Raw genomic sequence first — 14,286 nt, forward strand, 5'->3', positions numbered from 1 at the left:
GCAGGGGCCCTCTCTGTCCACCAGGTCTCCCAGTGGATCACAGCCCCTCCAGGCATCCACCCGCTCGAGTGTGAGCATCTCCCCCAGGGGCTGCGGCTGCGTCTCTGCATCCCCTGGGAATCCCCGTGGGCTGCGGGGGCACAGCGGCTTCACCGTGGTCCTCAGCACAGCCTGCAGAGGAACCTTGGCTCTGGCACCTGCAGCACCTCCTCCCCTCCTTCTCACTGACCTTGGCGTCACCATGCTATGTCCCTCACACGTTCTCACCTCTTCCTCTTCTGGGACTGAAAGAAAAAACTGCGCTTTTCTCGGGTCGGCTGTCTGTCTCTGCCCTGAGGTGCGTGGGATGGTTCTGAGGCAGCTCACACTTTCGAAGAATGAGCCTGGACTCTTAGTTTTTTCAGTCTTCAGGTTGTTTATTATTTCTTATCTACAAAACTTTCTTTCTGCCCAGCCGAGATCTGCTCAGCAAGGCAGCCACAGGCACTCTCCCTGCCCCCGAGGCGGTGTTGTCCTTTTATACTACAAACTACGTATAACATATTTACACTTAATTCCCAATACCGTCACCTATGTTAGACAGCACACTTCTACTCTAAACCAGTCCCTAAGTGCCAACATCACTGCAGAAAATGGAGAACGAGAAGAAGAAAGAAGGACTAGACATTGCCTGATTCCTCCATCTTGTCCACATAGCCCCTATACCAAAAAATCCTAAAACCTACGTTTTCACCCTGTGAACACCTTGTTTTTACACCATTCAAACCTGTGTGGCTTTCACATCCCCATGCCAAGCTGGCAGTTCATTAGAAGGATCAAAATCAAGCCTCCAGGTGTTCTGGGCAGAATGCCAGGGTCTCCAAGCCCCCTGACGGGGACCTTGGCAACTCTGGACATCTGGAGGGATGTGCTGAATTCCCACACACCTTGGTTTTGATTTTCTTCTTAAATCTGTTATCACAGAGGCATTACCAACCTCTCAAATTAGGCCAGCTTTGGCCAGCAACATGTCCATCTTCAGAGCCACCAAGGATTGGCTCTGCCAGACATGGGGGAAGCTTCCAACAGCTTCTGTGGCCACCGAGCCCGCCCCCCTCCCCCCACTACCACAACCAGGCTGTGCAAAACCAACACACCTGCATAACCTGTATATTGGAATTTACCTGAGGTAACACAGTCAGAGTTGATTAAGCAATATGTTCTCTCCTCCTTAGCAGATACTTTAAAATGTCTTAGTGTTGGAAAATCCCAACTCTGCAGAGACAGGGCAACTGAAAGGCAATTTAAAGATTGTATTCCATTATCAGTCTTGTAGACGGACAACCTGTAAACCTCAATGCCATTCCATCAGAAGCCAGCCTGTTTCCTGGTTACAATATCTTATAAATGTTTTTCAGCCTATTCGCTTTTGCCGCACAATGGTGCTCATACTTCTGACACCAATCACCTATTACTTTACCTCATGTGGTCTTCCTACAATGCATCTTTCACAGTTCTAATTTTCAAGAATATGAGGTCTTTTTACAAGCCATCTTTTGAAACTTGTTTCTAGTTCAATCTCTCTCTCAATAATGTCATCTCTATTCCATGGCCTTCCTGAGTCAGCACATGTTATCTCAGAGTTTGCATACAGATGTACAAGACTGTGAGCTTTCAGTCAGGTTTTGAGAATCCTTTACAAATCTACTTCTCACATCTTAGTCCATCTTACGCAGCAGATAAAATTACATTAAGCAAATATTTTCTGACTTTCTACTGTATTTATTACAAAGACTTGCCAAAAGTGAAAAGGATGAGGTTTGGACTTAAGGCCATGGTTATAAATGGCAAGAAAATTGATTTCTTTTCACCTGATTAAAAGACTTTTTTGATTTATGTACATATTTGGATTGTGATCCAGGGTTTTTTTGGCTGTTGAAAGCTACTAACTCTTTCGTACTTCAACTCACAGATTTGTGTAGTATGTTTACTGCTGTTGCTTGTACTCTCAGCAATGAAGACATGCTACACCTAAATTTTAAACTTTTACTACAGAGACAGCAGTATATTTAAGGTCTCTTTAGAATACCTTGCTTCTAGAATTTTAAAGATATTTTGCTTTATGGCAGTTGAAGGTAGTTTTAAAGGGACTTAAATGCACTTGCAGACTGAAGTTGTGTCATCACACTTGAATGAGTGTTTCTGTGGAGAAGGTGATTACAGCTTCATTTGTTGAATTCATCATTAACTATTAATTTCAAGATTCTGAAGTTTACATTGGAGGGGACTTAATTTTTACCTTTTAGCTCTGTCTTAATTTTACTGCTGTTGTGAAAAAGGAAAACATGTCCAACTTTCTGACTGCAAAGATGGCTTTTCAGTGACTGTTTTTGGCTTGAAGTGAGCTGATAAGATGTATGAATCTACAAAGAAGTGGCTTTTAAAACTGAGCATGGCAATTCAGCAGACTCTTACTTAGGAGCTTTCCCCAGCCTATACTGCTGGGACTTGGAACAGCACCACTCATTCTATTAGAAGTAAAAAGGAAATTTAGTGTAATTTTGTCTAAAAACTGTACTAACTGCTGTTTTACTCAGATCTTTTTGAATCGGGTAGGATTTTTAAGAGATTTGTTAACATTTACCCTTGCTCAAGCGTGATCAAGATGATTATGTAGCACAATTGCTTCTGGGCATAGTCTGGTGTCTCCTCTTCAGGTTATATACTTCAAAAGGGAGCACTTTTTGTCTCAGGGTGCACATCACCTCAGTTGTTCAGGTGACCATGAAGTTCTCAAAGTCACTGTTTTACTCTTGTGGACTGAACTGTACTTTCTGTCTCAGATGTCAGCTTCTCTAATGTAGAAATTAATGAGGGAGGGCCAATGCAGGTGGCCAGGAGTGTCTCCAATGTCGTTCTGACCATACCAAAAATTCTGCTTGCCTTCCTGCTTGATACAGTGTATCTGCCTGGAGGGTTGAGCTGATGCACCTTTCAAAATTCTTTTTCACCCTGTCATGATTTCTGATGCCACCTAATACCCATTCTATGTAGTTCTAGCCTCGGTCTCACTCTGCTGCCTAGTAACTCCCTTTTTCTTTTTTTTTAGCTTCTCCTCTAATCAACATTAACCTGCTTATATTGGAGACCTTTTTGCAATTATGGTTCCCAGTCTGTGTTCCAGTTTTATCTCTGGTTTTGTGGGCTTGCTGCCTGGGCTGTACATAGGCAGTGACTGATGGGGTTCTCTGGGTGCTGAGCTGTCCGCTGAGAATATCTGTAGTAAATGTACATGGTACAGGATGTGGAGGAGCTTTTGTTAGGTATTTAATGTGAAGGGTTTTTGTGTGTGTTTGCGATTTAGTAAGCACCTTTCCTGGTAATACCATTTGTTTAGCAGTTTAAGTTACTTCTGTTGATACATCTTTCACATTCAGCACTGTTTCATTTCAGCTGTTGCTGATATTCAATATCAAGAGATAACATTGATATCTCTTAAGATAGAATTATCATTATTAATTATCATTATTAATAGCTTGACTCAGGCAAGTTTTCTCTTGGAACCTTAGCCTTGATTCCTTCAAAATCTACTTTTGCACAACTGTACTAGTACATGTTGATGTTAAAAACAAGATCACTGAGAAGCTAATTGCCTTTTTCTGCATTTTACTGTCTGCAGAGAGCTGCAGTCAGACTGTAACTTCTGTCATAACCATGCTTAAACTAGACAGTGTGATACTCTGCTAAAAATGCACCTTTCTCAGCCTCATCTGTAACTGTGTGTTGTGGATGTCCTGTGGTGGAAGTTGGTGTCAGAATGTGTTTACAGTTGGGCAGAGGTTTTTGGCTTTCTACTTTACAAGTTCTTAATTTCTTCATTGGTCTGCTTTTACAGGTTCTATTGATAAGATCAAATAAGCTGTTGCAGTACCTAGAGATAATCAGGATTACTACCAGCACTGTCAACTTTTCATTTTAACTCACTCATTACTGTCACTTCAGGTCAGAGGTCCAGCTTAAAGTACTGGTATGAAAAGGAGTGGTTAAGTAATGGTCACATGCATGGCTTAGCGTTTTTGGAAGAAAATTACTCCCACCAGAATGCCAAGAAGATAGTGGCCACTCACCAGCTGCTTGGTGATGTACAGCGAGTGATCGAGGTCCTGCACGGGCTGCAGCTGAAGATGAGCATTTTACAGTAAGCAGCTTTTACCTATCAGCCGGCATGTTCTCATCGGGAATGTGTAAAAATAGCCAGAAATTCAGACTTGCATTTGTGCTGTGTGGATTTAAAACAGTTTGAATTGCTGATGTGATCTTGGGAAAGGATTTGGCTATTTGAAAACTGTTTAAGTGGGATGAGTGTAAATGGACAATGTGTATAGAAAGGGTTAAACTAATAAACCTAATGACAGTTTTTCCCAAATCACCCAAATGGATTTTAAGTAAGAACAGGATAGACTTATAACCCATGACTTCATTTTTGCAGCACTTGCTTTCTCCATTCCAGGAAATCTGGTCATAGCCTCTCCAAAAGGAATCAGATATTTTTGTTTGGTACAGTGTCTTGTTTTGATTCAGTGGGAGAGTGGTCACACTCTCAGCAACCTGCAGTACTTCATTTCTGAAAGGTTATTTCAGCTATATCTACAGAAAATAGCAATTATTTACATAAAATATTTTTTTTGTATCAATTCAACTCTTTTGTGTATTTTCCTATTTAAAGTCAACCTTGGGTTCTGATGACTGAAAAAAAAATTAACTCAAATCTAGCAGTTTTAAATTTATTGAATTCCGTAATTGTAATTTATTAGTTGATAATTTGCAAACAAAGTGATTTTGGCATTTTTTAGACCTTTCCCCTAAATCTGTGGTAATGCAGGAGGTTCACTGACATGGAATAATGCTTAAAGCAAGAGAGGAGCCATTTTAACATAAGGGTTTGCTTTTCCATTGTGGGATCCTTTTATTTAGGTCTGTAAGTAATCTCTTTCCTTTTTGGAGACTGAAACAAATACTTTAAGGCTACTCCTTGGGCCTTTTTTAAAGAGCAACATTTGAGTTTCAGGTGAGATTTACATAGCACTGAGGTAAGGAGCACTGGGTGTATATGTGATGGTTGCTGCAGGTTTTGTTCCTTTTCTCTCCCATGCTGAAGTCAGTATGATGGCCTGGATTAATTAAAGGTGAGGTGCAGTCCTGTTTGGATCATCTGGTTAGAAGCTTCAGCTGATGTTTTCTTTATCATGATAAAAATTAGAAGGGATTTGAATAATTGCTGAATTTGAATAATTATTATATTTTTGATGCAGATCAGCAATAGATAGATGATTTCATAGGTGCCTGAAATTATTAGGAATTGCTCGGGGTTTCAGGGAGGTGGCAAAGGACACAAGGTGACCCCGGCAGTGCCGTGGGAGGGTGGACCTTCAGCAGGCAGCAGTTAAAAGGTTATTCAAGTATTAGCATTTGAATTTTCATCCTTTGGTAACTGGTGCATCATTTTTCAGACAAATTTTTTGTCTTTTGTAAAATTATCCCTTGCTCTGGTTTGAGCAAAGTACAGTGTCTTTAGGTGTTGCAGATGAGTGGAGCTTGAGCAGAAAGCTTTGGTAAATGAACACCTGGCTTTCACTTTTCGGGGCATGCCTTCAGGATGGTTCACCAGGGAGCTCTGTCCTTGCTGTGCCAGCACTGAAGTCAAAGATGCTTCTATGAAATAGTCTGAGCACATCCTTGGCAGCTGTACTCGCTCTGGTTTCCTCTGAGAGACACTGAAGAAACTGAGCTGCTGCGGGATGGATTAGAAAGCAGTTACTGCCAAAGTCAGCTGGTCATGTTTTGTTCAATGGTTTGGTGAACAGCTAGAAAAGCTGGATCAGCTGAATAGAATGAGTCTGTCCACCTCTGCAAGGAAGCAGAGAGGAAGGCTTGAGGGCAGCCCCCCATCTGTGCAGCCCAATGCAGCAGGGCCTTCAGAGGCAGGATTTGCTCTGCTGTGTTCCTGCAGCCTGTGGCAGATGAGCTGCCAGCCCTTCCAGTATAGCAGAGTATGGTGCTTTGCTCTCCCTTTGCTGCTGTTTTGATGCTTTACACAAGGAGGAACATGGGTTACAATGCTCACTCAGAATCTTTTGTTTGTTATATTTGCAATAATCTGATACCTATAGTTGTCCCTTCTGCTGAAATAAATAACGTATTAGTCAATTTGAAGACAATTAAAATAAGAATTTTTCTAAGAACAGATGAAGGGAACTCTGGCCACTCTGAGATGCCACTACAGTTGCAGTGTTGGTGTACCATACCTTTACTAAAAATATCCTTGTTAAAATTAATTTCTGCTGCTAATAAATTGCAAATATTGAAGCAAAATGTTCCATGAAGGGCCAGCATTGGTGAGAAGTTGTATGTGTATATTTGCAGCTTATTCTTCAAGTTTTTTCTTAATCCAAACCTTGGTTTTTTTTTTTTTTCCATAATTATTCTTACTTAACTTCTTTATGCAAGAAGATAGTTTGCTTAGTCACTTTGGCATTTAAATTGGATGGTTTACTTTTTTATGTTTGAACAGAAATAAAGAACACCCTGACTTAAAGCTTTGGTGTCATCCATGGAAGCACATCACGGTGGATGAAAAAATCCATACAAAACACATCATTCACTTTGAGGAAAATTGCAAAGAGGAGACAGCAAGTTATAGAACTTGGAATGGGACAGTTGAGAAACCCTCAACAATTCCTTCTGTGGAGGAATCTTACATCACGAGTGAACACTGTTACCAGAAGCCTCGGGCCTACTACCCTGCCATAGAGCAGAGGTTGGTTGTGGAAACCAGAGGTTCAGCCATTGATGATGGAGTAAACAGAATAAGGGAAAATGGGGATGATACCTTCTCAGAGAGGTTTGGATGGAATCTGGACCAAGAAATATGCAAGATGGAAAATGAATCTAAACACAATTACTCTAAGGTATTTTTATTAAAATAGCCTTCTCTAGCAAAGAGCATGTGTTTTCCTGGCAACCTGCAAACCTCAGCCTTTTAAAATATTTTTTGGTCTGTTTGTGTTTATTTTTTTTTTAATTAGACTGTTAAATATAAGTTGCCACTAACAACTAAAATGATGTGATCAACTCCTTCATTTTATATTATAATTTAAAACTCTAGGTTGACTTCTGGGCCTCAAGTTGTTTGAACAGCATGGACCATGTATTATGGTCCACTGGTAGCTCATTGCTGCTTACTTTTGTGTACTTTTAAATGAAACATAAACACTAGCAGAGAGAGAAGAGGCCAAGTGTGTATGATATTACCAAATACACTGATAGGCCAGCTTCTAACTGTGTCCATCTTTTTTCCATGTTCTTTCTAATAGCTAAATTAATTTTTTGGGTTCTTCAGGCAGCATTTCAAGATTGAAAAAAAAAAGGTATCAGCCTGAAGTGTTGTTTTTTTTTTTTTTAAGACTGATCACCATGGAATAGTCCTGTTTCTTCTTACTACTGTAGCCCTTCAGGTTTAGCTTTCAATGCTTGGTTCTCATTGTCATCTCTGTCAGCCTAGTAGAGGCCTTTCTGCTCTCCAGTGCAAAAAATTTGATTCTGTTAGTACCAATTCCTATGAAATGTGGGATGAGAAATACTGAAAACCCTCTGGGAAATGAGTGAAGCCCCTGTGCTCTGGAGGCAGGCTAGGGGAGCTGCGGGCGTTCACCTAGAGAAGGATCCAGGGAGACCTGAGAGCCCTTTCCAGTGCCTGAAGGGCTCCTGGAGGACTGGGCTTGGGACAAGGGATGGAGGGACAGGACAAGAGGGAATGGCCTTAAGATGGAGTCTAGATTTTAGATGGGATATTAGGAAGAAATTCTTCCCTGTGAAGGTGGTGAGCCCCTGGCACAGGTTGTCCAGAGAAGCTGTGGCTGCCCCTGGATCCCTGGAAGTGTCCAAGGCCAGGCTGGATGGGGCTTGGAGCAACTTGAGGTAGTGGAAGGTTTTGGAACCTCTTCCCACCCAAACTACGGTACAATTTTATGATTCCATTAAATACTGAGCTCCCTTTTTTTAGATTAAAAGCTAGGATAGCTCTTATTTCATCCATATGTAAGTTGTAATTTGCAACTTTCAACTTCTTTGTCAGTCTGTTGAGATTGTGTTTTGTTTCCTAGAAAAGGAAATATTTTAGTTCTTCAGTCTTAAAGAGCCTTTTTCTAAAGGATTATATTTCAGCAGAAAGATGAGAAAAGTAGGGGAGTAGAATGAGCACTGCTGATGTTGTAGTCAAGTTTTGTAAGGAGTGGTAATGCTTGTTTGGAGATGGTTCAGCAAAAGTTTTAGTAGGATTTTGATTGGATTCCTTAAGAGAAAAATCCCTTTTCACTCCTGAATTGTTTGCTCTTTTGTTGATTTAGTTGATTATTATAAGGTGTATTGTATTGTCAGGTTCTAGGAACAGCTTCAGCATTCTCTGAGATGCACAGATTAAGTGCAGGATCTTCCAGATGAACAGTGGCAGGGAGATAACTCCACATGTGTATGTTACCTTCAGAAAGCCAGATGTTTGTAAAGTACAAATAGTTTTCAGCAAAATACCCATAAATATGTTTATATTTAGATCTTCTTGCCCAAACCAGGTTAGTGTCTGTTTGTGGTCTGTGTCTCTATCACTCACTGGCCTCTGATGAGTTTGGCAATTACAGGGGACTGGGAGGACTCAGTTTGGCTCCCCAATTCTCTTTCACTGTAACAGATATTTAATGTGTGTATTTCTGCTAGGTGAGAGAGTCTGTCTCTAAGAAAGTCTCTCCAGAGGAAGCTATTGAAATGAAATTGCTGGAAAAAGACAAAGAAGGAGTAGTGAACTCACAGCTGCAGTGGCAGCTCAATCTTTTAGCTCACGTGGAATCTTTGCAAGATGAAGTCATACACAGAATGGATTTCATTGAGAAGGAGCTAGATGGTAAGTAGTGTTATTCTAGTTTAAAAAACAATTTTGTTTAACTGACCTACCTGTTCAAAACATGTTAACCAGAATTTTACTTCCTCAGACCTACAAAGAGAATAATGTTCTATTATCACATTTTCTAAATAGAAAATAGACAGACTGCTGATGTGGGGGGTGGATTTTAAAACTAAGACGAGAATTTCACAGAAGTTCTAGTTAGGACATCTCTAAATAGTTGTATCAGATATTATACTGGGACATCTTTGTGTCTTTTTGGGTTTAGTTTTTTGTCCATTTCCAAAACTCTTCTGTGTGTCTGCATTTCTCTGTTCTTTGGGGACTTGCTGGCAGTGTTAGCCTGTTCTGAGTGGCCTCTTCAGCTCTTATCCTTTCCTGTCTCTTCCAAATTCTTCATCTAAATATATTTTAAGGTTTTCATAGCAATGGAAAACTTATAAATCCTTTGTGTTGCATTGAACGATTTGGGATAGTTCTTTACATTGTTAAGTCTGACCATTGGTTGTGTAGTGGTTATAACAGAAGCTTTACTTGCAGGGGAATCCAACTTCTGCCCAAGTAAGAGCCCTGTCTTTCTAAGTAAGGTACTGAAAAGTTGGACAGCTGAGGGGCTATTTCAGGTAAAGAAGATCAGTCAGGGCTGTGCTGCCTAAAAAGCTCTGGTTCCAAAAAGTTGGACTTTTTGTACCTGCTGCTGAGCAGAGGTCTGTGCAGTGTGTTGCTGCTTTGAGCAGGAACTTTCTTACTCCAAGGTGGGATGTGTCAGTACCGAGTGATGCTGCTGGTTCTGCAGCAGGTGCTGCCCATAGGTGAAATGTTCCTGTTGGTCTGGCTGGTGGCAAGGCTGCTCTTGATAGAGGTGTTTATTCTGTCTTAAAGGTTTCAGTCTCCATCTGCAGTGCTATCAACATCCCCAGAGCTCATCACAGTCTAACCCTGACCACCTTCCATGTGAGCGTGTTACATTATGTGTCACTTGACTTCTGCTGGGGGCGTTTCTTGTTTCCCGCAGAGAAGCTTTTTAGAGCAGAAGTTTATTTTCTTTATGGAGCACTCTGCTGCTTTGTGCTTTTGATCTTCATCCCCATTTTGTGTTACCCACTTCTGTCTTGGTCAGTTGTGTTCTGTATTGATGACAGATCTCTTTCGTTCTGACAGTCCCATTTTTGATGGTGTAAACTCCCTGTACCACAGTTTCTTTGCCTGAAATTGACACAGATCAGAAGAAGTTTAGCATGAGGTTTCACAATGTCTGGTCCAGAGTTTTCCTTTCCTGCTTTTTCTTAGGAACAGCAGCTTCTCCCTCCATCTCCATGTGAATTATTTGGTAATGTATCAAAAGTTACTGTCAGAGATTGGTGTGAGGTGTGCAGTTCTATGATTTCTCAAATAACTGTTAAAAATATTGCCCACTGCCTTCTCAAGAGTTACAAAATATTTAAAGAATTCTTGTTTTGTGACTTAAGATGAGCTGTTTGCTGAGCACTGCAGTAGTGATGGATTTTGTTTTCTTTGCAGTTCTGGAGAGTTGGCTGGATTACACAGGAGAGCTGCAACCCCCAGAACCACTGGCTCGACTGCCCCAGCTCAAACACTGCATAAAGCAGCTGATAACAGACTTGGGCAAAGTGCAGCAGATCGCGCTGTGCTGCTCCACGTGAGCCTGCAGAGCTCTGGCTGGGACTGCAGAGCTGCAGGATCTGATGGGAGCACATCTGAATCTGTAAATTAAACTAGCATGATGCTTGCATGGGATGCAGATTGACTTCAAGGACTTGTCAAGAAGTGTTGTTCAAAGAAGAGCAAAAAGGTTATTTCAGGTCTATTAGACAATTATAATGCTGTGGAAAAGGTCATACTCTTGTCTCCTGTTGCCTGTTGGTTGATAAGTTAGACTAAAATTTTCACTCCCTACAAGTTGTTCATCAAAATGGTAGACTTCTTCATCATTAAATTGACTAAAAATTGTGCCACTGAAAAATAGAGTTCTAAGAGCCAAAAAAGTTTGGTTGACAGCGGTTGTAAATAACTTTGTGTAGTTTAAGTGACTCATGTCATGTTTTATTTCTTCTGGTTTATGCATACTAGCACTCAGTATTTAATCATTAGGAGATGTTATAACAGTTTCAGACTTAGTAAGTGTGAATGTCCAGCTCTTGACTATAAGTGTTATGTGGAGGTTTTCAAGTAACAGTGGCCTGACCCACACTTCTGTTACAGTAAATAATGTAGCAGGAGGTCACAGGTGGATTGCACTTGTTTTCCATATTTATCCTCACTGTCACATGACCTGGTACTGCCCATGAAGGTGGTGTTTGTGTGTATTCTTGAGCTCTTCAATCTGGCCATCCTGTGCCTCCTGCAGCACTTGGTGGGGGATCCCCTCGTTGCAGTAGTGTGGAATGCAGCCAGGAAAGGACTGGAGCCACGCTCTGAGTTCAGACCCAGCATGGTCTGTCATGGATGTGATATATTTTCTACCCATTTGTTAATAATTGCCATTCCGGTTATATTTGGAAATCTAGATTTTTTTTTTCAATACTATGGATGTGTTCATTGTAAAGACTTGCTATGAATGTGTGGTTTTGGGAATCAGTTTTTGTGTAAATAAAGCCTCGAGATCTATGCATGAGGTGCTGTCCTTGCAGACAGTGAATGGGTTATTATCTTAAATACTCTGTGTTCACAAAGTTCCTTTTTATACCTTAAGTTCTAATTTTCAGTTTGTATTTACTTTGTGATGTAGGTGACAAGGCTGCTGATGTTCAGTCAAGTTATACAGAACCTTTGGAACGTTGTGAGCATTTGAGAGGTTCAGAGTCTTTCAGCTGCAGATCACCACTCCTGAAATAATGGCTGTAACTTCAGTTTTCCTTCACAGACATTGCTGAGTTCAGTTCCCCATGGAACACAGTGAGCTGGTTTTGCAGTGAGAGGGTGTCCTTAAAAAGCTGGATTTGTTGCCCTTAATTTATTGTGTGCAGTGGTACTACCAAAGGGTAACATTCAAACAGAATTGTAATGGAAAGGCCCATACCTGTACAAATTACTAATTTGGAATATATATCTGTAATCTTTTTATTCTCCAAAGAATAATGAAAACTTGAAATATCCAGTATTATTGTAGGAGCTACAGTCTCTACATGGTGAATATTTTATTTCCTTCAGAAAACAAAATAATTAGGCTGCTCTAGGTAGTAACTAAGACTTTTATGCCAAGATTCAGTTCAGGCAATAATTTGTCTCACAGTTTTATAGTACTGTGTCGGTATATAGTGAATACAACGTACATACAGCAGAAAAACAAACTTTCTTTTCTGTAACACAATTGGAATAAAGCGTACATTGTATTTTAAGGATCATTTGGCTCTCTGAAGATGAGACCAGTGCTTATACCTTGGCTCATTCCTGTCAGGTACTTGGGCTCATGTAGCTCAGAGCAGCATCAGAGGAGCCTCGCAGGCAGCTGTTCAGGTGATGTTCAGGTGAAATGGGCCACAAAAGGCGTTCCCTGGGTACAGCTGGGAAAGGGACACGCTGTGTGGGAACAGCCTGGCTGTGCTCCCAGTCTGAGGGCATTCAAGCACTGAGCTGGCTTCTTGCTCCAAAGGGGGATTTCTTCTCAAGCAATGGCTTTTGTGTGCTCATTGTGTATTTTCACTTGTCAGTTTATTTTTGCTCAGGGCAGTATTGGAGGTTTGGAAGAAAAAGCATTTCCCATGGGTAGATCAAGTTGCAGACCCTGGAGACTTGCATCCCTTCAGTAGTGCTGGGGAAGCCCTTGCAGATAAAGACTGAAAATATTTATTTAAAATAGAGTAGTACTTCTCGTATTCAGGGAAGATTCTTCATTGTGCTCTGCCTGGATTCATTTCTGTCCCTTTTTTTTGCAAGTTTCCTCATTGTTATTTTTAGTCTGGACCAGCTGTTCAGACTGACAGGTCACTTTTTTGTTTCTTTAAATCACTGGTAAGTGAATGCAGCGTGGAGCCTTGATGAACTGAGCAAACATTGCACTGTGGGTACACACGTGTTTGTTGATGCACTATTAGAACCAAGGGGCTGTACATAGAATTTTGTTTTGGAGCAATATTTGCAAAACTTGAAAACTTCTGTATCTTGGTGTTTGGAATAAATAAAAAAATAGGTTTTTGTTGTTTAAATTCTTAGTAAAGTCTTTGTTTCAATTAATGATAACTCAAATAATTTGGATTTTTTTCCTTCGCATTGCTTTGAAATGCAAGTACTGTAGTTTGTCAGGTATATATGTCTCTTAACTGTTGCTAAAGTCTGGAGATAACTATTTTCCAGAACTATGTTATATAAATATCCTTAATAGTGTATTGGATATTGTTTAATGAGGAGCTCATACATTTTGTTCCCAAATCCTAATATATGTAGTATATTAGTACCAATATATGTAATATATTAGTACCTAGTATGTGTGATCTAACCCTAATTTTTGTTCTGTCTGGATGAGCAGCCTGTCAGGGGAGCAGCTCAGAGGATGCACAGCATTAGCGACAGTGTGAAGCAAGGAGCTGTGGATGCAGTTTACAATCCATATAGAGAAAATGCACGGGAAGAGGAGGAAGCTGGGGAGGGCTGGAGAAGCAGTGCACTTGGCCCAGGGTGCCTGAAGGCAGGGGCAGGCATTGATGTAGTTTCAGCTTCCATCTCTTCCCTCTCAGTTTCTCCAGTGGGAGCAAAGCAGATCTATTCCCTTGTCATACCAAATTTTGCTTTCTAACTTCATTCTCAAAAAAAAAAAAAAAAATTAAAAGGATTCTTATGAAACTGGATTTTAAGGCTGGAGGGTGCATCACTGCTGGAGCATGGTGTGTGAAGCCTGGAGAGGACTTGAGCCACTGACAGCAGATCTCAGTGTGTCTCACTGCACTGTGTCATCGTGCAGCTCTTTGATGATCATTTAAATGTCAAAATCAGGTTTAAAGTTGTGGTCTGGATTTGAAATAATTCAATGGGATGTGTGGTGTGGCTTGCCATGTTTTCATGTGCCCTCTGATTTACCTGCGTGATTGGAAGGTTTCTGTAGTTGCAAACGCAGAGGAGGCAGCTGTCAGTCAACAGTGGGACTCCATGTGGGTAGAGTCACCATATTCTCACTGTTATTTGACCAAAACATCATCTGTTGACCATTGTCCAGCCCATGGGTCCTGTTGGTGCCCATTCTGATGGCCAGTGCACCACCCATGCTGTTGCTGTCTGCTGTTCCATGCACCTGTGGGAGTGCTTGTGCGTGGTCCTTGCTCTGATTCCCCAGTGGGGTTCTGGTGCACTGCAGGCCATTGCAGTTGTTCAGCGCTGTTTCACAGCTTTGTGCTGACCCT

The 14,286-nt window shown here is 41.0% G+C and overlaps 1 protein-coding gene across 14 annotated transcripts in view; it reads left to right on the forward strand.

Annotated features, from left to right (window-relative positions):
* Window positions 1–13,773, forward strand: part of PHF20 (PHD finger protein 20) — a 73,085-nt gene extending 59,312 nt beyond the window's left edge. For all 14 annotated transcript variants that reach the window (XM_014273078.3, XM_014273077.3, XM_074553485.1 and 11 more), the window contains 4 exons: window positions 3,982–4,177; window positions 6,551–6,947; window positions 8,749–8,932; window positions 10,454–13,773. In XM_014273078.3, the coding sequence (XP_014128553.2) occupies window positions 3,982–4,177; window positions 6,551–6,947; window positions 8,749–8,932; window positions 10,454–10,596 (920 nt within the window). In that variant the 3' untranslated portion in view covers window positions 10,597–13,773. The remainder of the gene's footprint in view (window positions 1–3,981; window positions 4,178–6,550; window positions 6,948–8,748; window positions 8,933–10,453) is intronic.
* The last annotated feature ends 513 nt before the right edge of the window (window positions 13,774–14,286 follow it).

This window comes from Zonotrichia albicollis, chromosome 17 (genome assembly GCF_047830755.1).
Source record: "Zonotrichia albicollis isolate bZonAlb1 chromosome 17, bZonAlb1.hap1, whole genome shotgun sequence".
Taxonomy (NCBI): Eukaryota; Metazoa; Chordata; class Aves; order Passeriformes; family Passerellidae; genus Zonotrichia; species Zonotrichia albicollis.